Source organism: Salmo salar, chromosome 01 (genome assembly GCF_965601325.2).
Source record: "Salmo salar chromosome 01, fSalSal1, whole genome shotgun sequence".
Lineage (NCBI taxonomy): Eukaryota > Metazoa > Chordata > Actinopteri > Salmoniformes > Salmonidae > Salmo > Salmo salar.
In genome coordinates, this window is record NC_138291.1 from 85,225,090 (window position 1) to 85,251,417 (window position 26,328).

The 26,328-nt window shown below is 42.1% G+C and overlaps 2 protein-coding genes across 3 annotated transcripts in view; both read left to right on the forward strand.

The window, feature by feature from the left end:
• The window catches only part of btbd17a (BTB domain containing 17a), a 28,624-nt gene extending 26,269 nt beyond the window's left edge, over nucleotides 1–2,355 (forward strand). Inside the window, exon 6 of the mRNA XM_014212543.3 lies at nucleotides 764–2,355. Coding sequence (XP_014068018.2) covers nucleotides 764–1,519 — 756 coding nt within the window. The 3' untranslated portion in view covers nucleotides 1,520–2,355. The remainder of the gene's footprint in view (nucleotides 1–763) is intronic.
• A 6,628-nt stretch (nucleotides 2,356–8,983) lies between these two features.
• The window catches only part of map2k6 (mitogen-activated protein kinase kinase 6), a 52,171-nt gene continuing 34,826 nt past the window's right edge, over nucleotides 8,984–26,328 (forward strand). Inside the window, exon 1 of one of the 2 annotated variants that reach the window (NM_001136549.1) lies at nucleotides 8,984–9,074. In NM_001136549.1, coding sequence (NP_001130021.1) covers nucleotides 8,984–9,074 — 91 coding nt within the window. Of the gene's footprint in view, nucleotides 9,075–9,130; nucleotides 9,413–26,328 lie in introns of those variants that run through there. The other variant, XM_014211405.3, reaches the window with a different exon arrangement.

A 26,328-nucleotide genomic window follows, 5' to 3' on the forward strand; every position in this document is an offset into this window, starting at 1 on the left:
GGTTCAATCTTGGTTTCATCAGACCAGAAAATTTTGTTTCTCATGGTCTGAGAGTCTTTAGGTCAAAGCGGGCTGTCATGTGCCTTTTACTGAGGAGTGGTTTCCGTCTGGCCACTCTACCATAAAGGCCTGATTGGTGGAGTGCTGGAGAGATGGTTGTCCTTCTGGATGATTCTCCCATCTCCACAGAGGAACTCTGGAGCTCTGTCAGAGTGACCATCGGGTTCTTGGTCACCTCCCTGACCAAGGCCCTTCTCCCTTGATTGCTCAGTTTGGCCGGGCGGCCACCTCTAGGAGGAGTCTTGGTGGTTCCAAACTTCTTCCATTTAAGAATGATGGAGGCCACTGTGTTCTTGGGGACCTTCAATGCTGCAGACATTTTTTGGTACCCTTCCTCAGATCTGTTCCTTGAGACAATCCTGTCTCGGAGCTCTACGGACAATTCCTTCGACCTTATGGCTTGATTTTTGCTCTGACATGCACTGTCAACTGTGGGACCTTATATAGAGAGGTGTGTGCCTTTCCAAATCGTGTCCAATCAATTGAATTTACCACAGGTGGACTCCAATCTAGTTGTAGAAACATATCAAGGATGATCAATGGAAACAGGATGCAACTGAGCTCAATTTTGAGTCTCATAGCAAAGGGTCTGAATACTTTCCGAATGCACTTTATATTGTGTCTAATGTAATACTGGCTGCAAAATGAATTTCCCCGGCCTGTGGGAACAATAATGTTTTAAAAATGTGACTTTGAATTGCAGAGTGAAATGGAGCTCTTCGCGGCACTGGAGGCCTGGATCAATCAGAACGAACCGGATGCTCTAACGGCCGAGAACGCTCTGAGAGCCGTCCGTTATGCCATGATGCCCCCTATGGAGCTCTTCCGCCTGCAGACCCAGTCTCCTGTTCTGGCCCGCTACCAGGAGTCGGTCCGGGACCTCCTCTACCAGTCCTACCAGTTCCACTCCTCCTCCCCCCTCCACATGGCCAAGTACTTTGACGTGAACTGCAGTCTCTTCATGCCCAGGAACTACCTCTCCCCTGCCTGGGGGAGTCCTTGGGTCATCAACAACCCCATGAGGGACGACCGCAGCACCAGCTTCCAGACGCAGCTGGGCCCCAGCGGCCATGATGCCAACAAGAGGGTGACCTGGAACTCCCTGTTCTCGCCCCGTTGGTTGCCCCTCAGCATGAGGCCAATGTACTCCGAACAGGGTTCCACACAGCCGACACGCGTTGACGGAGGCCGCCTGCGCATCATTATTACTCCCGCTACATCGAGTGCAGACTTTGCCGGGGTGAGCTTCCAGAAGACGGTGGTGGTGATGGCGAGGAAGCAGGGAAAGATGGTGGTGAAACATGTTTATAATTTCCACCAGAGCACCGAGGAGACTGGAGACTTCCTGGTGGAAGCCGATCTGCACCGTAAGACGTCTGAGTACCTGGTCGATGGTTCCCTTCATCTACACATCGTGGTCAAGCCGCTCTACCAGACCCTCATCGCTACGAAGAAATGACCCCCTTCACTCTTCCTATGCGTCCCAATTCTCTATCCTTCTGCTCTAAGTGTGTACTTGTTCACTTCCCTTCAGGTCACTTGTTCACTTCCCTTCAGGTCACTTGTTCACTTCCCTTCATGCATGTAGAGGAGTGCATGAGTGCACACTTCGGGAGAAATTACCCTCCTCCCTCTCCATACATGCAGTGGTATGGTGGACACCATGTAAGCCAAGCACTGCCCTCTTAAAGCATCACACTCATATCGCATAATACGCAATGTCAAGGGAGAACCAACCCACCCCATCATGTCTGCAGTGTATGGGATACATGGATAGTAGACGATATCTGTTTGATAGCTTTTAGAAACATTTTGAACAGTATTTATTCAAGATCATTATGTCTTTCAAACTTTGTTTTAGCTATGTTTTAAATACTATTTATCTTGGTGCTACTATACGCCAGGCATTCACCTCAAAGGGGGCTTTGCCATTCATCACATCTGACATGGTCACCCTGTTCTGTTTCTCATGTAGCATACCAAGGCCTACAAACCAAAGTACTAGAAATTGATAGTGAAATGGATTGAATCCATTTAGCCAGTTTGTATAATAAATAACACTAAGGTTATCAAAAACGTTTTTAGATTAGATTAATTGTCACTTATTTTTATTAATAATAGTTAATATTAGTTATCTTAGAAAATGTTTAAAAATCATACAACGTTTGAGGAGCTTTTATTATTCTCAAGCTGTTCACCAAGGTTCAGAAACAGTGTTTCCTCTTCATTGACATTACTGTTGAAGATATATGTTGCTTGTGGTACCATCCAATAAAGCAAAGTTCTTCCAGGGCATTTTCTGTGTTTCCAATATTTTAGAGTGATGTATTACAAGTATAGCTTATGTCTTTGTTTATTGATTTTGTCTGCAAATGAGTGCATTCAAAGGGGGAACTTCCAAGTTTAATTTAATTTAAATCATAATACACTTTAAATTAATATTGTCAAGTATCGCTACGACAACAGCCGAGCCATCAAACAGGCAAAAGGACAATATCGGAACAAGGTGGAATCCTATTACACCTGCTCCGACGCTCGACACACATGGCAGGGGCTACAGTGCATTACGGACTACAAATGAAGCCCTAGCCATGACTTGCCCAACGATACCTCTCTACCAGACAAACTCAATGCCTTTTATGCACACTTCGACAAAAAACAACGAGGAGCCCTGCGAAAGGGCCCCCGCTAATCCATAGGACTCGGTGATCTCTCTCTTCGAGGCTGACATGAGTAAGGTTTTTAAACAGGTCAACACTTGTAAGGCCACAGGGCAAGACGGTATTCCAGGGCGTGTCCTCAGGGCATGTGCAGACCAGCTGGTAGGCGTATTCACAGACATTTTCAACCTCTCAATGTCCCAGTCTGTAATCCCCACATTTCAAGCTAACAACCATCATTCCTATCCCCCAAAATTCTAAGCCATCCTGCCACAATGACTACCACTCTCAAGCACTCACATCTGTAATAATGAAGTGCTTTGAAAGGCTGGTCATTGCACACATCAAGTCTATCATCCCAGACACCCTGGACCCACTCCAACTTGCATACTGCCCCAACAGATCCACAGATGCCGCAATCTCAATTGCACTCCACTCTGCCCTCTCCCACCTTGAAAAGAGCAGTGCCTACGTGAGGATGCTGTTCATCGACTACTGCTCAGCGTTCAACACCATAGTGCGCTCTAAACTCATCACCAGGCTCGGAGCCCTGGGACTGAACACCCACCTCTGCAACTTGATCCTGGACTTCCTGACAGGTCGACACCAGGTATTTGTATTTATTATGAATCCCCATTATCTGCTGCCAAAGCAGTAGCTACTCTTCCTGGGGTCCAGCAAAATTAAGGTAGTTATATACAATTTTAAATTGTATATTGTCCCACCGGGAACCAGTATCAAGAAGAAAAAAGTATGAAAATGTATGCACTGTATGTAAGTCGCTCTGGATAAGAGCATGACAACACATAAAAATATTACAATACACTTCACAAGAGATTTCACAACACATTAAACGTGTGCCCTTAGGCCACTACTCTATTACCACATATCTACAACCCAAAACCCATGTGTACGTGTGTGTAGAGAGCATGTGTTTTCGTGTGTGATGGTAAGAGTCGGCAACAACACCTCCGCCACACTGACCCTCAACACGGTGGCCCCAGGGGTGTGTGCTTAGCCACCTCCTGCACTCCCTTTTCCCTGTTTCAGGCCATAAGAATTCTTAAATTGTTTGTTAAATAGTTAACCAAATAGCTACCCGGACTATATGCATTGACCCCTATCGTGGAGAAATTACAAGATTATGTTAATTATAGTCTTATTGCATCAAATGGTTGTTTTATTTAACAAAATAGGGTTCTTAGAACTCTATTGTGTCTGTGTGAACTGAGAGGAGCTTCTGAGATTTAACTCTAGCAACTGATTTAAGATGGTCTTGTTCTCTCTCAGAGCCAGCCTTCCATAGAAGGAGTTGGTGTTTGTGTGCCGGGAGGTACCAAGGTGGAGATGGCTCAGGTATGGATAATGATGAGAGGAACTTTGTTTTGGGGGCCAGACCCTGGTTTCTACACAATGAGAACAGTCTTTACAGCAGATACTCTCTAATGTGAATTATTATCATCTTTCATACAAATCCTTGCCTTGTGACCCATTCCATATATCTGTTGTTTGTCATGAACATTCAGGAGGATGTACTTTGCTATAATTTGCTGTGTCTCAAATACGCTCGTTGGGCTCTCAACAAATCATCTAGGGGTGATTCGTCGACCAGCTTCATTATTGCAATAATTAATCGATGTTATTAATACAGTGGCTTGTGAAAGTATTCACCCCCCTTGGCATTTTTCCTATTTTGTTGCCTTACAACCTGGAATTAAAATTGATTTTTTGGGGGGTTCGTATCATTTGATTTACACAACATACCTACCACTTTGAAGATGCAAAACATTTTTTATTGTGAAACAAAAAAAGAAATAAGAAAAAAAAAAAGAAAGAAAACTTGAGTGTGCATAACTATTCACCCCCAAAGTCAATACTTTGTAGAGCCACCTTTTGCAGCAATTACAGCTGCAAGTCTCTTGGGGTATCTCTCCATAAGCTTGGCACATCTAGCCATTGGGATTTTTTCCCATTCTTCAATGCAAAACCACTCCAGCTTCTTCCAGTTGGATGGGTTCCGCTGGTGTACAACAATCTTTAAGTCATACCACAGATTGTCAATTGGATATAGGCCTGGGCTTTGACTAGGCCATTCCAAGAAATGTACATGTTTCCCCTTAAACCACTCGAGTGTTGCTTTAGCAGTATGCTTAGTGTCATTGTCCTGCTGGAAGGTGTACCTCCATCCCAGTCTCAAATCTCTGGAAGACTGAAACAGGTTTCCCTCAAGAACTTTCCTGTATTTAGCGCCATCCATCATTCCCTTAATTCTGACCAGTTTCTCAGTCCCTGCCGATGAAAAACATTCCCAAAGCATGATGCTGCTACCACCATGCTTCACTGTGGGGATTGGGTTCTCGGGGTGATGAAAGGTGTTGGATTTGCACCAGAGATAGCGTTTTCCTTGAAGGCCAAAAAGCTCAATTTTAGTCTCATCTGACCAGAGTACCTTCTTCCATATGTTTGGTGAGTCTCCCACATGCCTTTTGGCAAACACCAAACATGTTTGCTTATTTTTTTCTTTAAGAAATTGCTTTTTTCTGGCCACTCTTCCGTAAAGCCCAGCTCTGTGGAGTGTATGGCTTAAAGTGGTCCTATGGACAGATACTCCATTCTCCGCTGTGGATCTTTGCATTTCCTTCAGGGTTACCTTTGGTCTTTTTGTTGCCTCTCTGATTAATGCCCTCCTTGCCTGGTCCATGAGTTTTGGTGGGCGGCCCTCTCTTGGCAGGTTGGTTGTGGTGCCATATTCTTTCCATTTTTTAGTAATGCATTTAATGGTGCTCTGTGGGGTGTTCAAAGTTTCTGATATTTTTTTATAACTCAACCCTGATCTGTACGTCTCCATAACTTTGTCCTTGACCTGTTTGGAGAGCTCCTTGGTCTTCATAGTGCCGCTTGCTTGGTGGTGCCCCTTGCTTAGTGGTGCCCCTTGCTTAGTGGTGTTGCAGACTCTGGGGCCTTTCAGAACAGGTGTATATATACAGAGATCCTTTGACAGATCATGTGACACTTACAATGCACACAGGTGGACTTTATTTAACTAATTAATTGTTTAGAATTTTTTGAAACAAGTTATTTTTTTCATTTCACTTCACCAATTTGGACTATTTTGTGTACGTTCATTACATGAAATCCAAATAAAAATCAATTTAAATTACAGGTTGTAATGCAACAAAATAGGAAAAACGCCAAGGGGGTGAATACTTTTGCAAGGCACTGTATGTTTTGAATAAAGTAATATTCTGATTGGTGATCGACCTTGTCTCTCCTCATTATTGATTAGAATTTCCACAACACCCCTTTTTGCACTAACATTTTTGACTCATAACACGCTGCTGCTACTGTTTACTATCTGTCACTTTATTCCTATCTACCTCAATTGCCTCATACCACTGCACATCGGCTCAGTACTGGTACCCCTTGTCTATAGCCAGGTTATTATTACTCATTGCACACCCTACATCCACATCGATGAGGCTGCAGTGGAGATGGTCAAGATCTTCAAGTTCCTCTGTGTCCACATCGCTGAGGACTTATCATGGTCCTCTCACACCAGCACAGTCGTGAAGAATGCATGGCAGTGCATCTTCTCCCTCAGGAGGCTGAAAAGAGTTGTCATGGCCACTCAGATGCCCTCAGGAACTTCTACAGCTGCTCCATCGAGACCATCCAGCCAGACTATTCTCCATGCTCCTGTCCTGACGGTACCGGTACATCAAGGCTCAGACCAGCAGATTCCTAAACAGCTTCTATCCCCTGGCCACTGTTAAATTATTGTTTGCCATTACCATTAGTATCTATCTATTTTATCCTGCTACTGGTCACTATTACTCCTGTTCACATGTATATATTACCACTAGTATATTACCATAAGTATTTATATATTCCCATTTTTTTCCATGACATAGACTGACCAGGTGAATCCAGGTAAATGCTATGATCCCTTATTGATGTCACTTGTTAAATCCAGTGTGCCTTGCAAAAGTGATTGCTGTCCTCGTTATGAAATTATCAACTTTACCCTGTGTACCTAAAGATGACCATACAGTATACACATACAGTGTACAAAGCATTAAAAACACCTGTTCTTTCCATGACATAGACTGACCAGGTGAATCCAGGTGAAAACTATTATCCTTTATTTACTGAAAGAATGTCAAATGAGCAAAATCATTTTGTGAACCGGTGATTCTTAATGTTTGAAAACATTTTAATTTTTTTTATGCTATATTTGGATTTGTTTGAGGTTGGCGGACCAATCCACTCGTATCTTAAACATTTGAATCGGTGACAGATGCATATTGGTGAATCGTTACATCCTTACTAGATACACACACTCATCACCACACACACACACACCCACCTACCACACATGTTGCAGTTGTATTTTTGTGCATTCAAATTGCCATCGTCTGGTTTTGTTTATATCCCTGTTAGTGAGCATTTCTTATTTGCCAAGATAATCCATCCACCTGACAGGTGTGCCATATCAAGAAGCTGATTAAACAGCATGATCATTACACAGGTGCACCTTGTGCTGGGGACAATAAAAGGCCACTCTAAAATGTGCAGTTTTGCCACACAACACAATGCCACGGATGTCTCAAGTTTTGAGGGAGCGTGAAATTGGCATGCTGACTGCAGGAATGTCCGCCAGAGCTTTTACCAGATAATTTAATGTTCATTTCTCTACCATAAGCCCCCTCCAACGTTGTTTTAGAAAGTGTGGCAGTACATCCAATCGGCCTCACAACCACAAACCATGTGTATCGCGTTGTGGTCGAGCGACTTTCTGATGTCAACGTTGTGATCAGAGTGCCCCATGTTGGCGGTAGGGTTATGGTATGGGCAGGCAGGCATGTATTTTATCAATGGCAATTTGAATGCACAAAAATAAAATTTTTCTAAGGTATCTGTGACCAACAGATGCATATCTGTATTCCCAGTCAAGTGAAATCCATAGATTAAGGCCAAATTAATGTATTTCAATTGACTGATTTCCTCATGTGAACTGTAACTCAGTAATATCTTTGAAATTGTTGCATGTTGCGTTTATATTTTTGTTCATTATATATATATAATAAAATACAGGATATTAGAGAAGATGCTATATAGCCTTCAAACATGAAGCAGTTCTTCATGGAAGAGTGGGTCAAAATCCACAGTAACGTGAGAGACTGATCAACAACTATAGGAAGCGTTTGGATGGAGTCATTGTTGCTAAAGGTGGCACAACCAGTTATTGAGTGTAAGGGGGCAATTACTGATTCACACAGGGGCATTAGGTATTGCATAACTTTGTTTAGGAAATAAATGAAATAAGTACGTAACTGTTGTATTATTTGTTCACTCAGGTTCCCTTTATCTAATATTAGGTTTTGGTTGAGGATCTGGTCAAATTCAGTATAAAAAATATGCTAAAGTAGAGAAAATTAGAAAGGGGGAAAATACTTTTTCGCAGCACTATAGCTATATAAAGTTTAATATAGCCTGCCAGAGAAAACATGCTGATCATTTATCACACATAGCCATACTCAGATACTGCAGTAAAGTAATACAATGCTGTAATACAGTATGCATAACTACATAATTGACCTCAGTTCCCACAATCCTTTGCGCCCAAGCAGTAAGAACGTTAGTAAAACAGGCCAATGGTCTTGCTATCTGGAATCCTTGGGACGTCCCTACTCACCATTGAAGTTGACATTTAAATGGTTAAGGTATGGATTTAGGTTAAGCAATGGTTATGGTTAGGGGTTAGGGTAGGGACGTCCCAATGATCCCCCATAGCAGAAACCATAGGCCAATGGCTCAGACCAAAGATGGTGGATAAATGAAAATAGTTCACCCAGGCTTTTAACCATTGAAAAAAACTGTCAGTGCCGGTCTACATAACATGGTGCCTCTCAGCTGAGTCTGGTCTTAGTTCATCGACTTTCATTGAAGCAACAAAAAAATAACAGCGAGTGGGATGTCTCGCTTCCTCTTCCGTCGCTGGCTCACACTGTCTGATCGAAGGTAGTAGCTTTCAGCTGCCAGCCGTAGCCTATTATTTAAGTGCCGCTGAGAATTCTTTGCATTACAATTGCAAAATTACCAGTTTCCAGACCGTTTTGCAAGGTATGCAATTGTAATATTGCTTTTTGCACGGACACACACGGTTCAAACGCAAAAAGGCTCCAAGTGCATAAAGATCGCTGCTTGGATTTTGCATCTTTGTTGCAAAGCAAGTCGCTGAAGCAAGCTCCCGTGCGAGGGCGATGGAGGGAGGGAGTGAGAAAGAAGGCAAAGTCTTTTGTGCTTCCCCTCCCCCCGAGCAAAGTAAAGGGGAAATGTCTCAGCCAAAGGGAGGTAAGAATATTACATGCGATCTGTGCAAAAATATTGATATGCAATCAGCTCTGCATTGTCTGCAGGTTGGATATAGTCAATGCATTTTAAAGTTTGATACGTTAAAAGGGTCAGCATTTCCTGTTTAGATATTTTCTTTTGCAGAGTTCCTGGTAGACGGTGCTGTCTGACAATCATTGCTCATTTTTACATTTTTATTTGCAGTCCTCTTGTACCAGAGATGTTATAGCGTAGATATAGCTGTCATACAGTCAGCAACACCCCGCAGACATAAGATTGCAACACCTTTAAAGCATGCACTATCCATGCACATTTCGACGAGATGTTGCCTTGGCAAGGTAATGTAAGGAAATGCATGTATTGCACTGCATTTGCACTTTCACACGAGGTGCATCCATTAACTGCGAACTGTTTGTCCAGGATTGTGCATGCGTTGTAGCCAGGTCAAGTTCAGTTCAAACGGCTTTTGAAAATCACACAAGTTACTCTGACCATTTTCTTCTGGTTGCGGTTTTGTTTTCACTGTCAGTGGTGCGTAATGGAAAATTATTGGGACGCCTTGTACTACTGACTGAGCTTTATTCCTGCAGTAATAAATAATGTAGACATTTCAAAAAATAAAAAGCTAAATTTAGATTTGCTGTGTGAACGTCTACTGATGCAAACAGCCAAGGGAACAGGGCAATAGGCTATTATAATACGAGTCTCCAAGCAAAAATGTCCTTGCCACAGTCAGTAAGTAGCTAGTAGAATGTTTTATGTCAGCTCTTTCCCTTACGAAAACAGGCTGCAAATACTGCGTCCAAAATACGTATTTTGTTATTGCAGTAATTTTACAGTGTTACGCCATTGCAACAATTACTGTGTCCAAAATATCAGTTGACTGCAGTTACTGCTATTTTACTGAAGTTTCAAAACGGCAATCTTTTTTTTGAAAGGGAATTCTCTCAAGACCACTCTGCACAAGACTATGCCTAGAGACAATAATCAGAACTAATTTCTATAACCCTCTGGAATGCATTTTCACTGACCTAATGAATCCACAGGTGTCAAATGTATTCTATGGAGGGATGCAGGTGTGCGCTGCTCCCTTGTACTTGGTTAATTAATGATTACTGATTTAATGATTACTGGTCACTGATTAATTAGAAGCTCCCCTCACCTGGTTATCTAGGTCTCCATTGGACACACATTAAAAGAAAACCAGCAGACTCTGGGCACTCCATGGAATTAGTTTTACACCCCTGATCTAATCTTTTCAGACAGCATTTGCATCTTTGAAAGTCTTGGAGTGTTTTCACACCACGTGCCTAATTGTTTTATTACTCCTATAAATCCAGAAGTTATTATGAGTTGGCCTTCCCTCATTAGCCTCCACTGCTGGGGTGAACATGAATTTTGACAGATCATCAAGGAGAAAAAATGTACAGTATATGATTCAAATAAGATTAGCATAGCCAGGAGTACAATTATCGGGTGTGTCACAAAGGGCACCATATTCCCTATAGTTAGGGCCATTACATTTTTTTTGGGGGGGGGGGGGGGCAGTATTTCCAGCATTATCCACTAGGTTTGCTGCAGATAGAACATCCTGGGAGATGTTATTTAACTTGACACAAGCTGTCTACAATCAATCAATATCTGGTTGTGCGTGAGGGTTTGGTTGAGGGATTGCCTAAAAGCGACCTCGTACTAGGTTCGGTTTGCTACTAGCAGAACTCCGCTAGGTGAAGTGGAAGTCTGTGCTTCGCATACTCCCTTTAAAAGTCCTTTGCTGGACAAAATAGAAAAATGCGGCAATATTACTGTTTGTCCCTCTTGAGATGCCGTAGCAACAACATAGCCAGTATACACTTCCTCCAGATATTTGGAATTAATTTAAGATAAATCAAGATCTGTTATTAATTTGTTGAAAAAAAATTGCAGAGGAGGACTTAGTCATGCAATTTTACATCTAACAAGGATGTTTGATGCAGTAGTTCTCAACATTTGCATTTAAGCTAGACATCTCTCATTGAATGACATGAAACACTTACTTGAAGAATCTCGTCTGTAGTTCCCACTCCTACTAGGAGTAGTACTGTTGACTAGTGATGTAACGATTCACCGATATGCATCGTTCCTTTTATATATATATATATATATATATATATATATATATATATATATATATATATATATTATTTTTTTTGTATTTTTTTTTACATATGGCTGCATCGATCTGCGAACCCTAAACTGATCCAAATGTAGCATGCTTCGGTCAGAAAATCTATTCAAACATTACGAATTGCAGATTAACAATTTTTTTTTCTCATATTACTTTTTTCTACCTTCCAAAAATACTTAATATTTTGTGACAACTGATGCGTCCTCTCCTTCATTGTCGAACTAAGCATGTAACTGCGTTGACATCCATTGATCTTCATGTAATTTTGCATGCCGAACAACCATAGGATATATCAGTAGCCTAGATAAACTGTGCACTGTGCCCAGCTTCGCGCGCTGACCGACAGGATGTAGGCGGCCTGTTCCTGATCTTACACATCTGCACGGCACCTACAGCATTCAAATGTTAAAATTGCGCGATATTATGCTTTATTAGTTGAGTGACAACCTATGTAATTTGCTAGGTTATTGTTATCTATGCACTGTTGAAAATTGTGTTTTACCGGAATAAAAGTAAGCTTACAGGAGACACGTCTCTTATCTGGCTATACCTTCTGAACAGCACTTACAATAGATTTTATTTTGATTGTTCAGGTTCACCATCAGCAATAGTTTTGGTAGTTTTGCTTTAAACAATCAGTGTATATGGTCATTTTTAGATAATATCAAATGTAATTAGTCACATGCGCCGAATACAACCGGTGTAGACCTTACAGTGAAATGCTTACTTACGAGCCCCTAACCAACAATGCAGTTTAAAAAAATAAGGATAAGAAACAAAAGTAACAAGTAATTAAAGAGCAGCAGTAAAATAACAACAGCGAGACGATATACAGGGGGGTACTGGTACAGAGTCAATGTGTGGGTGCACCGGTTAGTTGAGTTAATATGTACATGTAGGTTGAGTTATTAAAGGGACTATGCATAGATGATAACAACAGAGAGTAGCAGTGGTGTAAAAGAGGGGAGGGGGGGCAATGTTCAGGAGTCCTATGGCTTAAGGATAGAAGCATTTTAGAAGCCTCTTGGACCTAGACTTGGCACTCGGTACTGCTTGCCGTGCGGTAGCAGAGAGAACAGTGTATGACTAGGGTGGCTAGAGTCTGACAATTTTTAGGGCCTTCCTCTACCACTGCCTGGTATAGAGGTCCTGGATGGCAGGAAGCTTGGCCCCAGTGATGTACTGGGCCGTTCACCTTGCGGTCGGAGGCCGAGCAATTGCCATACCAGGCAGTGATGCAACCAGTCAGGATTAGAGGTCAACCGATTATGATTTCTAAACGCCGATGCCGATTATTGGAGGACCAAAAAAGGCCGATACCGATTAATCGGCCAATTTTTTTAACTTTTTTTTATATATATATGTATGTGTAATAATGACAATTACAACAATACTGAATGAACAATGAACACTTTTATTATAACAAAATATAATACATCAAATCTATTTAGTCTCAAATAAATAATGAAACATGCTCAATTTGGTTTAAATAATGCAAAAACACAGTGTTGGAGAAGAAAGTAAAAAGTGCAATATGTGCCATGTAAAAAAAACTAACGTTTAAGTTCCTTGCTCAGAACACGAGAACATATGAAAGCTGGTGGTTTCCCAGTTCTTCAATATTCCCAGTTAAGACGTTTTAGGTTGTAGTTATTATAGGAAGTATGACGTGTCGACTATTTCTCTCTATACCATTTGTATTTCATATACCTTTGTCTGTTAGATGTTCTAATAGGCACTTTAGTATTGCCAGCCTAATCTCAGGAGTTGATAGGCTTGAAGTCATAAACAGTGCTGTGATGCAAGCATTGCTAAGAGCTGTTGGCAAACGCAGTAAAGTTTGAATGAATGCCTACAAGCCTACTGCTGCCTACTACCGCTCAGTCAGACTGCTCTATCAAATCATAGCCTTAATTATAATATAATAAACACAGAAATACGAGCCGTTGATCATTAACTTCACTAGGGTAGGGGGCAGTATTTTGACGTCCGGATGAAAGGCGTGCCCAAATTAAACTGCCTGCTACTCAGGCTCAGAAGGTAGGATATGCATATTATTAGTAGATTTGGATAGAAAACACTCTGAAGTTTCTAATACTGTTTGAATGATGTCTGTGAGTGTAACAGAACTCATATGGCAGGCAAAATCCTGAGAAAATCCAACCAGGAAGTGGGAAATCTGAGGGTTGTAGTTTTTTCAAGTGATTGCCTATTGCCTACACAGTGACTTAGGGTTCATTTTGCACTTCCTAAGGCTTCCACTAGATGTCCACAGTCTTTAGAACGTTGTTTCATGCTTCTACTGTGAATATGGAGCGAACAAGAGGGCCTGGAGTCAGATGAGTGAGGAAATGACATGAGCTCAGAGGTGCGCGCTCACGTGAGTGTGAGCTGTGTTCCTTTTCTTTTCTGAAGACATTAGAATTGTCCGGTTGGAATATTACTGAAGATTTATGTTAAAAACATCCTAAAGATTGATGCAATACATCGTTTGACATATTTCTACGAACGTAAATATAATTTTTTTTTTACATTTCGTCGTGACATTTTTGCGCTCTTCCTGCATTTGGAGTAGTGGACTGAACGTGCGAACAAAAAGGAGGTATTTGGACATAAATTATGCACTTTATCGAACAAAACAAACATTTATTGTGGACCTGGGATTCCTGGGAGTGCATTCTGATGAAGATCATCAAAGGTAAGTGAATATTTATAATATTATTTCTGAGTTTTATTGACTCCACAAAATGGCGAGTTTGATTTCGTGTCTGAACGCTGTACTCAGATTATTGCAAAGTGTGCTTTCGCTGTAAAGCTTTTTTGAAATCTGATACAGCGGTTGCATTAAGGAGAGGTGTATCGATAATTCTTTGAATAACAGTTTAATATTTTATCAACGTTTATGATGAGTATTTCTGTAAATTGATGTGCTCATTCACCGGAAGTTTTGGGAGGCAAAACATTTCTGAACATTACACGCCAATGTAAAATGGGTTTTTTGGATATAAATATGAACTTTATCGAGCAAAACATACATGTATTGTGTAACATGAAGTCCTATGAGTGCCATCTGATAAAGATCATCAAAGGTTAGTGATTCATTTTAGCTGTATTTCTGTTTTTTGTGACGCCTCTCCTTGCTTGGAAAATGGCTGTGTGGTTTTTCTTGTCAAGGTGATGTCCTAACATAATCTAATGCTATGCTTTCGCCGTAAAGCCTTTTTGAAATCGGACAATGTGGTTGGATTAACGAGAAGTGTATCTTTAAAATGGGATATAATAGTTGTATGTTTGAGAAATTTGAATTATGAGATTTTTGTTGTTTTGAATTTGGCGCCCTGCTATTTCACTGGCTGGTCACATCCCACATACCCAAGAAGAGGTTTTAATATGGTCAAATCCGGAAACTATCATCTTGAAAACAAAACGTTTATTTCAGTGAAATACGGAACCGTTCTGTATTTTATCGAAGGGGTGGCAACCCTAATTCTAAATATTGCTGTTACATTGCACAACCTTCAATGTTATGTCATAATTATGTAAAATTCTGGCAAATTAGTTTGCAACGAGCCAGGCGGCCCAAACTGTTGCTTATACCCTGACTCTGCGTGCAATGAACGCAAGAGAAGTGACACAATTTCCCCAGTTAATATTGCCAGCTAACATTAATTTATTTTAACTAAATATGTAGGTTTAAGAATATATACTTCTGTGTATTGATTTTAAGAAAGGCATTGATGTTTATTGTTAGGTACATTTGTGCAACGATTGTGCTTTTTTCGCCTATGCGCTTTTGTTAAATCATCCCCCGTTTGGCGAAGTAGGCTGTGATGCGATGATAAATTAACAGGCGCCGCATTGATTATATGCAACGCAGGACAAGCTATTTAACCTAGTAATATCATCAACCATGTGTAGTTAACTAGTGATTATGTGAAGATTGATTGTTTTTTGTAAGATAAGTTTAATGCTAGCTAGCAACTTACCTTAGCTCCTTGCTGCACTCGCGTAACAGGTAGTCAGCCTGCCACGCAGTTTCCTCGTGGAATGCAATATTGGCGTCCAAAAATGCAGATTACCGATTGTTATGAAAACATGAAATCGGCCCTAATTAATCGGGCGTGCCGATTAATCGGTCGACCTCTAGTTCAGGATGCTCTCGATGGTGCAGCTGTAGAACCTTTTGAGGATCTGAGGACCTATGCAAAATGTTTTCAGTCTCCTGAGGAGGAATAGGTTTTGTCGTGCCCTCTTCACAACTGTCGTGGTGTGCTTGGACTGTCTTAGTTTGTTGGTGATGTGGACACCAAGGAACTTGAAGCTCTCAACCTTCTCCACTGCAGCCTCGTCGATGAGAATGGGGGCGTGCTCAGTCTTCTTTTTCCTGTAGTCCACAATCATCTCCTTTGTCTTTATTTTTACTTTTTTTATCACGTTGAGGGAGAGGTTGTTGTCCTGGCACCACATGGCCAGGTCTGTGACCTCCTCCCTAAAGGCTGTCTCGTCATTGTCGGTGATCAGGTGATCAACCACTGTTGTCATAGGCAAACTTAATGATGGTGCTGGAATCGTGCATGGCCATGCAGGCCTGAGTGAACAGGGAGTACAGGAGGGGACTGAGCACGCACCCCTGAGGGGCCCCTGTGTTGAGGATCAGCGTGGCGGATGTGTTGTTACCTACCCTTACCACCTGGGGGCGGACCGTCAGGAAGTCCAGGATCCAGTTGCAGAGGGAGGTGTTTAGTACCAGGGTCCTTAGCTTATTGATGAGCTTTGAGGGCACTATGGTGTTGAACGGTGAGCTGTAGTCAATGAGTAGCATTCTCAAATAGGTTTTCCTTTTGTTCAGGTGGAAAGGGCAGTGTGGAGTGCAATGGAGATTGCATCCTCTGTGGGTCTGTTGGGGCGGGTTGCAAATTGGAGTGGGTCTAGGGTTTCTGGGATAATGGTGTTGATGTGAGCCATGACCAGCCTTTCAAAGCACTTCATGGCTACAGACATGAGTGCTACGGGTCGGTAGTCATTTAGGCAGGTTACCTTAGTGTTCTTGGGCACAGGCACTATGGTGGTCTGCTTTAAACATGTTGGTATTACAGACTCAGACAAGGAGAGGTTGAAAATGTCAGTGAAGACACTTGCCTGTTGGTCTGCGCATGCTCGCAGTACACGTCCTGGTAATCCATCTGGCCCTGCGGCCTTGTAAATGTTGACCTGTTTAAAGATCTCACTCACATCGGCCTCAGAGAGCGTGATCACACCGTCTTCCGGAACAGCTGGTTCTCTCATGCATGTTTCAGCGTTATTTGCCTCGAAGCGAGCATAGAAGTAGTTTAGCTCGTCTAGTAGGCTCGTGTCACTGCGCAGCTCTCGGTTGTGCTTCCCTTTGTAGTCTGTAATGGTTTGCAAGCACTGCCACATCTGACGAGCGTCAGAGCCGGTGTAGTATGGTTAAATCTGAGTCCTGTATTGACGCTTTGCCTGTTTGATGGTTCGTCGGAGGGCATAGCGGGTTTTCTTATAAGCTTTTCGCTCCTTGAAAGCAGCAGCTCTAGCCTTTAGCTCAGTGTGAATGTTGCCTGTAATCCATGACTTCTGGTTGGGGTATGTACATACAGTCACTGTGGCGACGACGTTGTCAATGCACTTATTGACGAACCCAATAACTGATGTGGTGTACTCCTCAATGCCATCGGAGGAAACCCGGAACATATTCCAGTCTTTGCTAGCGAAACAGTCCTGTAGCTTAGCATCTGCTTCAATTTACCACATTTGTATTGTTCTAGTCACTGGTGCTTCCTGCTTTAATTTTTGCTTGTAAGCAGGAATCAGGAGGATAGAATAATGGTCAGATTTACCAAATCTGAGGTAAATCTGCTTTGTATGCATCTCTGTGTGTGTGCAGTAAAGGTGGTCCAGCATTTTTCCCCCTCTGATTGCACATTTAACACGCTAATAGAAATGTGATTTTCCCTACATTAAAGTCCCCGGCTACTAGGAGCGCCGCCTCTGGGTGAGCGTTTTCTTGTTTGCTTATGGCAGAATACAGCTCATTCAATGCTGTCTTAGTGCCAGCCTCTGTGGTGGTATGTAAACAGCTACGAGAAATACAGATGAAAACTCTCTAGGTAGATAGTGTGGTCTACAGCTTATCATGAGATATTCTACCTCAGGCGAGGCAGTAGCTTGAGACTTCCTTAGATATCGTGCACCAGCTGTTGTTTACAAAAATACATAGACTGCCGCCCTTTGTCTTACCAGATGCCACTGTTCTATCCTGCCGGTACATCGTATAACCAGCCAACTGTATGTTGATGTTGTTGTCGTTTAGCCATGACTCCGTGAAGCATAAGATGTTACAGTTTTTAATGTCCCGTTGGTAGTTTAATCTTCCTCGTAACTTGTCGATTTGATTGTCCAAAGATTGCAGGTTTGCTAGCAAAATGGAGGGAAGTAGGGGTTTATTCGATCGCCTACGAATTCTCAGAAGGCAGCCCTACCTTCGCCCCCTCTTTTTCCGCCTCCTCTTCATGCAGATCATGGGGATCGGGGCCTGTTCCCGAGGAAGCAGTGTATCCTTCATGTCGGGCTCGTCAGAGACATGAAAGGAAAAAGAGGATTCTGCTAGTCCGTAGTGAGTAATCGCAGTCCTGATGTCTAGAAGATATTTTCGGTCATAAGAGATGGTACCGGCGACATTATGTACAAAATAAATTACAAACAACGCAAATAAACAAACAAAAAACACAATCGGTTGGGGACACGTAAAACGTCAGCCTTCATCTGCTGCGCCATTTTAATGATATAAAGGATAATGTTGATAATTTAATAACAAGGAATTACTTTTGCGAGGCACGTGCATGGCCAAAGCGGGAGGAGAAAATAATCTCACTAAACTTCCTAATGTTAGAAATCATCCGATTTTGAGATGGGGGTGGAATCCAAACTTGTGCTATATATTCATTGCAAAAACAAACAGGCTACATTGCTGCCCCCCCCCCCCCCCCCCCCCCCCCAATCTGACAGTGGTAGTCGGGTCATAGATGCCTAGCCTACCTCATTCTCACACACACACACACACACACACACACACACACACACACACACACACACACACACACACACACACACACACACACACACAGTACATACACCATAGACATGCATAATTTACACACGAACACATACAGAAGTCAGCTCAGACAGATCCAGTTCAGAGGCCCAGCTCATGAGCTCCATCAGCAGATTTGATTTTCATTTAGAATGGAAAATGTATGTGTTTATGCATCTAATCTTAGTGCATCATATCGCATTTTACAGAATCGCATAGATTCATTCTCTAATCAAACGGAATCATTTCAAACTTAAATGTATCGTTCCTGTATCGGAGCTAGGGTGCAACATTTTGGGGAAAATTCAGAAGTGGTAACTTTCTGTGGGAATTAACGGGAATATATGCAAATTAATATTGATAGCGTTTAAATGTAGATGTTTTTTGCATTGGATATATTTACCATATATGGAGACAGAAATATTTTACCTTATCATAAATAGACATAACTGCAAATGATTAAATCCTTCCAATAGAAATAAAAAAAAAATATTTAGCTACGAATTTAACTTGAATTAAATGAGTTGACTCTTCACAAGGGATGATTTCATTGAACGACAAAAGGGAATATGATCCCCAATGATCCATTGCATCTACCAAAAACGTTTTCAACATACATCTGTAAAATGATAGTCTAGAAACTAAAGCTTTGGTTGGCTTCCATGTCTTCTCCCTGGACCTCTTCAATATCCACCTCTTGAACATCAGACTCTGAGGCCTCATATTCACTGTCACTTTCCAACCTTGTTGAGGATAGCTCGTTGTCAGGCTCAAAAAGCCTCATATTTTCCCAGATGGCCACCAGTATTTCAACCCTTGTATTGGTCAGCCTGTTTTGTACTTTGGTGTGTGTGTGTTTTCCCAAACAAGGACCTGTTGGCTCAGGTGGCTGATGTTGGTGGGATTTGGAGGATGATAGAGGCAACAGGGGAAAGAGCCTCAGATCCACGAAGTCCCTTCCACCAGGTGGCTGATGAGATATGTTGGCACGATTGCCATATTGCATCTCCAAGCCCTTGCTTGGAAGTGTACTTCGCCAGACTGCCAAGAACCGTGCCCTCATCCAGGTGAAGGTGACGAGACACACTAGTGATGACACCATAGGCCTTGTTGATCTCTGCACCAGACAGGATGCTCTTGCCAGCATACTTGGGGTCCAACATGTACGCTGCGGTGTGTATGGGCTTCAGGCAGAAGTCTTCATGCTTTTTGATGTATTTCAGAATTGCAGTTTCCTCTGCTTGGAGCAACAGTGAAGTGGGTAGGGCAGTACAGATTTCTTCTCTTACATCTGCAAGCAGAGTCTGAAAATCAGACAGGATGACATTGTCTCCTTCAATCCGTGCATGGAATGGCTACTGCTATAGGTTTCAGGAGTTTCAGGCTGCTTACCACTCTCTCCCAAAATACATCATCCAGGAGGAACCTTTTGATGGGGCTGTCCATATCGGCAGACTGTGATATGGCCATTTCTTGGAGAGACTCCTTCCCCTCCAGGAGACTGTCAAACATGATGACAACACCACCCCAATGGGTGTTGCTGGGCAGCTTCAATGTGGTGCTCTTATTCTTCTCACTTTGCTTGGTGAGGTAGATTGCTGCTATAACTTGATGACCCTTCACATACCTAACCATTTCCTTGGCTCTCTTGTAGAGTGCATCCATTGTTTTCAGTGCCATGATGTCCTTGAGGAGCAGATTCAATGTATGAGCAGCACAGCCAATGGGTGTGATGTGAGGGTAGGACTCCTCCACTTTAGACCAAGCAGCGTTCATGTTCGCAGCATTGTCTGTCACCAGTGCAAATACCTTCTGTAGTCCAAGGTCATTGATGACTACCTTCAGCTCATCTACAATGTGGAGACCGGTGTGTCTTTTGTCCCTTGTGTCTGTGCTCTTGTAGAATACTGGTTGAGGGATGGATATGAAGTTGTTAATTATTCCTTGCCCACGAACATTCGACCACCCATCAGAGATGATTGCAATACAGTCTGCATTCTCTGTGATTTGTTTGACGTTCACTTGAATGCTGTTGAACTCTGCATCCAGTAAAAGAGTAGGTGAAGCATGTCTGGTTGGAGGGGGTGTATGCTGGGCGAAGAACATTCAGAAATCTCTTCCAATACACATTTCCTGTGAGCATCAGACGTGAACCAGTTGCATACACAGCTCGAGCAAGACATTCATCAGCATTTCTCTTACTTCGTTCCTCCATTGAGTAAAAAAAACCTTCTGATTCCAGGAGGACCATGAGCTGTTGCTATCGATAAGGTGTCTGATTCATAATTTTCACCTCGAATAGAAGTACAGGGACTTTTGTCAGAGGTTGCTTGTTGTGAGCGCTGAGGGAATTTTATGCACTTGGCCAGATGATTCTGCATCTTTGTTGCATTCTTCACATATGATTTGGCACAGTATTTGCAAATGTACACCGCTTTTCCTTCTACATTAGCTGCAGTAAAATGTCTCCACACATCAGATGGCATTTTCCTGTAAAGATGAGAAAAAAAATAGTTAAAAAAAACATTCAATTCCATGTACAGATAAATAGTTAAGCAGTTAGATTATACAACTTATAAAATGAAACATGTATGGAAACAGGTGAATTAACACTCCTCATTTAGCAGAACTAACTAGCAGAAATTGTTAACAAGTTAGAAATGATTTAAACACACTTTGCTGTAGGCTACTATTTACTAGTTATAACAAAACAATCATGTATGTCATGTAAAATATATTCACCCCACCCAGTATTGTAATCAAAACTTACCAGAAAGCATGTAGTCCTTGGCTCAGACAGTGTAGTAGTGAGGGCTCAATAGCATCTCATTAGTGTGCAAGATCTTGAGAATCAGCAGTACATGTGATGGAAGAATGCACTGTGCATGCAGAGGGTTGCAATTCTATTGAATTGGGAATTGTTTAACCAAAATATTGTGGCATAGACCTAGAATTGCCTTATGTGTATCCCACAAAAAAAGGTTCACTGTTAGCTTAACTTCCCATGGGAAATTTCTGGCAAAATTCTGGAAATTTACTGGAAATTTTCAGACCCTTTGCAACCCTAGTGGACCCGGACAAGCACACCTGATTCTACTTGTCAACTAATCATCAAGCCCTTAACAAGTTGAATCGGGTGTTTTTGTCCGGGGTTCCAACAAAAATGTGTGCTGTTGGGGGTAGCACTGTGACATCGTGGTATTCTGGATGACGTAATTGGCCAGCTAAATGATCGCGGTGTCCGTAATAACCGTTCGAATATCGCAGTTTCTCCGCTCCTGTGAATGTACAGCCATGGGTGGACTTTCAGCCATTGCTAGTGTACCCGTAGGAGCAAAGCATGAAATAAAACCAGGTAGTAAAAGCAGGAAGTGTACCCATCAATATGTGCTGTGATTTGTTGATTCAACTGATCAATAACAACAAAAACATTCCACTGCATGAGCCACATCTGAGATGCGTTCAACAAGGGAAAACGTTTGTGAACCCTAGCTAACATATAAAAAAGTTTGAAAAGGTAGTGTGTGGCAAATGAAAATGTAGAAGATGAAGAACAGCGGAAGCACTACGGGTGAGTAAAGGCACTATTTGTCAATTCACTTGCAATTGAACAAATGTTGAACTTAGTTAATTTACTTTTTTGTTTTTAGCAGAGAAACTACCTTGGTTACTTAGCTAACTAGAAACTCAAGCATTCTTGTCTTAGCAAGCTTAGCTGGCTAACGTTAGCTAGCTTACTCACTAACCTTTAGCTAGGCAAACTGTTGAAGTCTGTTTTGTTCTATTTCAAGATTTAACTAGACCTACTCATCTGTAATGCTTCTGATCAATACATGGAGAAATTCTGAAGACAAATTTGAGAGCTCCGTGACCAAGAAGAGTGAGGCCTGGGAAATTGTAGCTCTAATGCTTCAAGAGAAAAAGTTATACTGTGACATGGGAGACGTGCGATGCGAAGTGGAGTCTGCACAGGTGTGTGTTGCTATGTAGCTACCTCCTCTTTGTCTTTCTCCTCTTTCTTTCCTATTGCTAGCTTGTTCTCTCACTTTCAGCGCGAGAGAGAGAGAGAGAGAGAGAGAGAGAGAGACTGCCTTAGTGTGGCTCAGTTGGTAGCGTTTGCAACACATTCCCACAGGGGACCAGTATAAAAATGTATGCTCTTGCTACTGTAAGTCCTGCCTTTTGACTGAAATGGAAATGTAACTGTTGTTAATGTTCACTCATGATGCCAAATTGTGTGTCACACAGGTACAAGGCCATCATTTATGGACATCAGAAGACTGGTCAGGGGAGAAGAAAGTGAGAGTTGTACTTCATGGAGGATGCGATGACCCCCGCAGTCATTATATAATCTTTTCCCACACGCAACACTCACACTGACACCCACAACACTCACACTAACCCCACCATTACTACACACACAACATACAGCACACAATACTAATTACACTGTCAATCAGCCCAGCACCTCCACAGATACGCCACACACAGCATGCTACAGTAGCGCTGACACCCTGTCACCCTCTCTCTCTAATACAACACCTTATAACCCTCATACCAACACCACTCCCTACAAACAATCCAAAAATAATACCAGAAGAGATGCTCGAGGGCGAAACTGGACAGTATCATTGCACTTCAAGAAACAAAACAAACACTTCAAGCACAGAGTGAGAGAAACTATTTTCTTAATAAACAGTTTACCGCTGCACTCCAGAATTTCAAAGAACAGTAGCCTAAATGTATTTATTTATTTATTGTATAATTGTCAACTAATAACTCATTCTCCTGAGATTTTCCTTGATTGTATGTTTAACTGAAATTGTTAATAACTAATTGTTTTGGAACATGTTTTATTAAAATGGAAACATAAATAACTGGCTTTGTTACCTTGTGCTTGCACACAAACACACACAAAACAATTCTCATGTAATCCAATAATAATTTTTTGATCAAATATGGTTATGTACTATACCTGGGGTTCCCAACTGGCGGTCCGTGGACCAAAATACTGTTACAACACCAGCAAATCAGCTCCAAGTAATTAACATTTTGGAAATCTGTTCCAAAGTATTCACACGCGTAATGGCACAATACATTTGGTTATGTAGCGTATGGACACCTGCTTGTCGAACATTTCATTCCAAAATCATGGGCATTAATATGGAGTTGGTCCCCCTTTTGCTGCTAAAACAGCCTCCACTCTTATGGGAAGGCTTTCCACTTGAGGTTGGAAAATTGCTGCTGGGACTACAACAACAATCTTTCATTCAATCGAATAAAATAAGAGGAATATAGTATCAAAATAAACTGGTGTGAGGGTAAATGTGTGTTGTAGTTCAGGTTCTCTCTCTTCAGCTATGCTAGTTCAGGTTCTCTCTCTTCAGCTAGGCTAGTTCAGGTTCTCTCTCTTCAGCTAGGCTAGTTCAGGTTCTCTCTCTTCAGCTAGGCTAGTTCAGGTTCTCTCTCTTCAGCTAGGCTAGTTCAGGTTCTCCCTCTTCAGCTAGGCTAGTTCAGGTTCTCTCTTCAGCTAGGCTAGTTCAGATTCTCTCTCTTCAGCTAGGCTAGTTCGGGTTCTCTCTTCAGCTAGGCTAGTTCGGGATCTCTCTTCATCTAGGCTAGTATGGGATCTCGCTCTTCAACTAGGCTAGATCGGGATCTCTCTGTTCAGCTAGGCTAGTTCGGGATCTCGCTGTTCAGCTAGGCTAGTTCGGGATCTCTCTTCAGCTAGGCTAGTTCGGGATCTCTCTCTTCAGCTAGGCTAGTACGGGATCTCTCTCTTCAGCTAGGCTAGTTCGGGATCTCTCTTCAGCTAGGCTAGTTTGGGATCTCTCTCTTCAGCTAGGCTAGTTCGGGATCTCTCTCTCTTCAGCTATGCTAGTTCAGGATTTCCCTCTTCAGCATTCCTGCCTGTCAGGGATGGGGTCAAGGATGGGGTCAATGGTGGCCTCCTGGTATTTCCTTGGTGAATCCTTCATGGATCAGGACCAAGTTGTGGAGAACACATGCACTGGCAATCACATGGAGTACTTTGTTTAGAAGGAACATTTCCAAGTGCAGCAGTCTCCGCCATTTGAGTAGCCCAAACGCCCTCTCAATGTCTCGAAATGTGGACCTGATTTTGAAATGCTTTTGTTCATCTTCAAGGTGGCAGCTGTTTCTGAATGGGTGGGTCTTGAGGTCGCTGGTCATGTACATTCTGGCATCGTGCACAGAACCAGCATTTGCTGTGTAGATGTTTGTTAACATGAGCTGGCTGTCGCATACTTCCTGGAGTTGAAAGGTGGAATGGCCATTTCTGTTTATGTAGTCATCTCTGTTTATGTAGTCATCTCTATTGTTGGAAGGTCCCCTGATGGTAATATGGGTGACATCTATACACCCAATCACCCCAGAGAACCTTGTCTTTTTCTCGAACGCGGCCTGAACTACTGATAGTTGCTCTACAGAAGGCCACTTCAGATAGTCAAGCACCAGCTGTGTGAGGCCTGTGATCACTTGAACGAGGTGGAGATGCAATGTTCCTTTGTTGAGATTGAACTGGTCTGCCACTCCCCTGAAACTTTCCTGGTTGGCCATCAGCCACAGGGAGGCCAACACCCTATTTTTAATGAGTCCACCTCTGTGAGGCACCATAGGAGCCAGGTCCTCGCACAGTATCTGGAACAAAACAAAATAACAATCTGTTAGCTCTGTGTTTGAGCTAAAAACACTCAGCAATGTTGAGTAATCTGTTACTCATTGGTGTTGTTGCATTACTGCAAAGTCTGCCAGTAGCCTATTGATAGGCAGCTTACATAGGTTTACAGTGCAGAGTACTTTAATAGTATAACTTATGAGGATGGTGTTACTAAATGAATTAATTAGGCCTATTCATTTATTGGTAAATCATTAGCCTACTTTTTACATATGGACACTGAAACATCATGTATTGGCCTATATTTTGCTATATACCCTCATCAATCTATACACAATACCCCATAATAACAAGCAAAAATAGGTTTTTAGAAGTGTGTGTGTGTGTGTGTGTGTGTGTGTGTGTGTGTGTGTGTGTGTGTGTGTGAAACACACACACACTACCTTTCAAAAGTTTGGGGTCACTTAAAAATGTCCTTGTTTTTGAAAGAAAAACATTTTTTTTTGGTCCTTTTAAAATAACATCACATTTGTCAGAAATACAGTTTAGACATTGTTCATGTTGTAAATGACTATTGTAGCTGGAAATGGCAGATTTAAAAAAAAAACAACAACAGGCGTACAGAGGCCCATTATCAGCAACCATCACTCATGTGTTCCAATGGAACATTGTGTTAGCTAATCCAAGTTTATCATTTTAAAAGGCTAATTGATCATTAGAAAACCCTTTTGCAATTATGTTAGCACATCTGAAAACTGTTGTTCTGATTAAAAAAGCAATACAACTGGCCTTCTTTAGACTAGTTGAGTATCTGGAGTATCAGCATTTATGGGTTTGATTACAGGCTCAAAATGGCCAGAAACAAAGACCTTTCTTATGAAACTTGTCAGTCTATTCTTGTTCTGAGAAATTAAGGCTATTCCATGCATGAAATTGACAAGAAACTGAAGATGTCATACAATGCTGTGTACTACTCCCTTCACAGAACAGTGCAAACTGGCCCTAACCAGAATCGAAAGACTGGGAGGCCCCGGTGCACAACTGAGCAAGAGGACAAGTACATTAGAGTGTCTAGTTTGAGAAACAAACGGCTCACAAGTCCTCAACTGGCAGCTTCATTAAATAGTACCTGCAAAACACCAGTCTCAACATCACCAGTGAAGAGGTGACTCCGGGATGCTGGCCTTCTAGGCAGTTGCAAAGAGAAAGCCATATCTCAGACTGGCCAATAAAAATACAAGATTAAGATGGGCAAAGGAGCAAAGACACTGGACAGAGGAACTCTGCCTAGAAGGCCAGCATCCCGGAGTCGCCTCTTCACTGTTGATGTTGAGACTGGTGT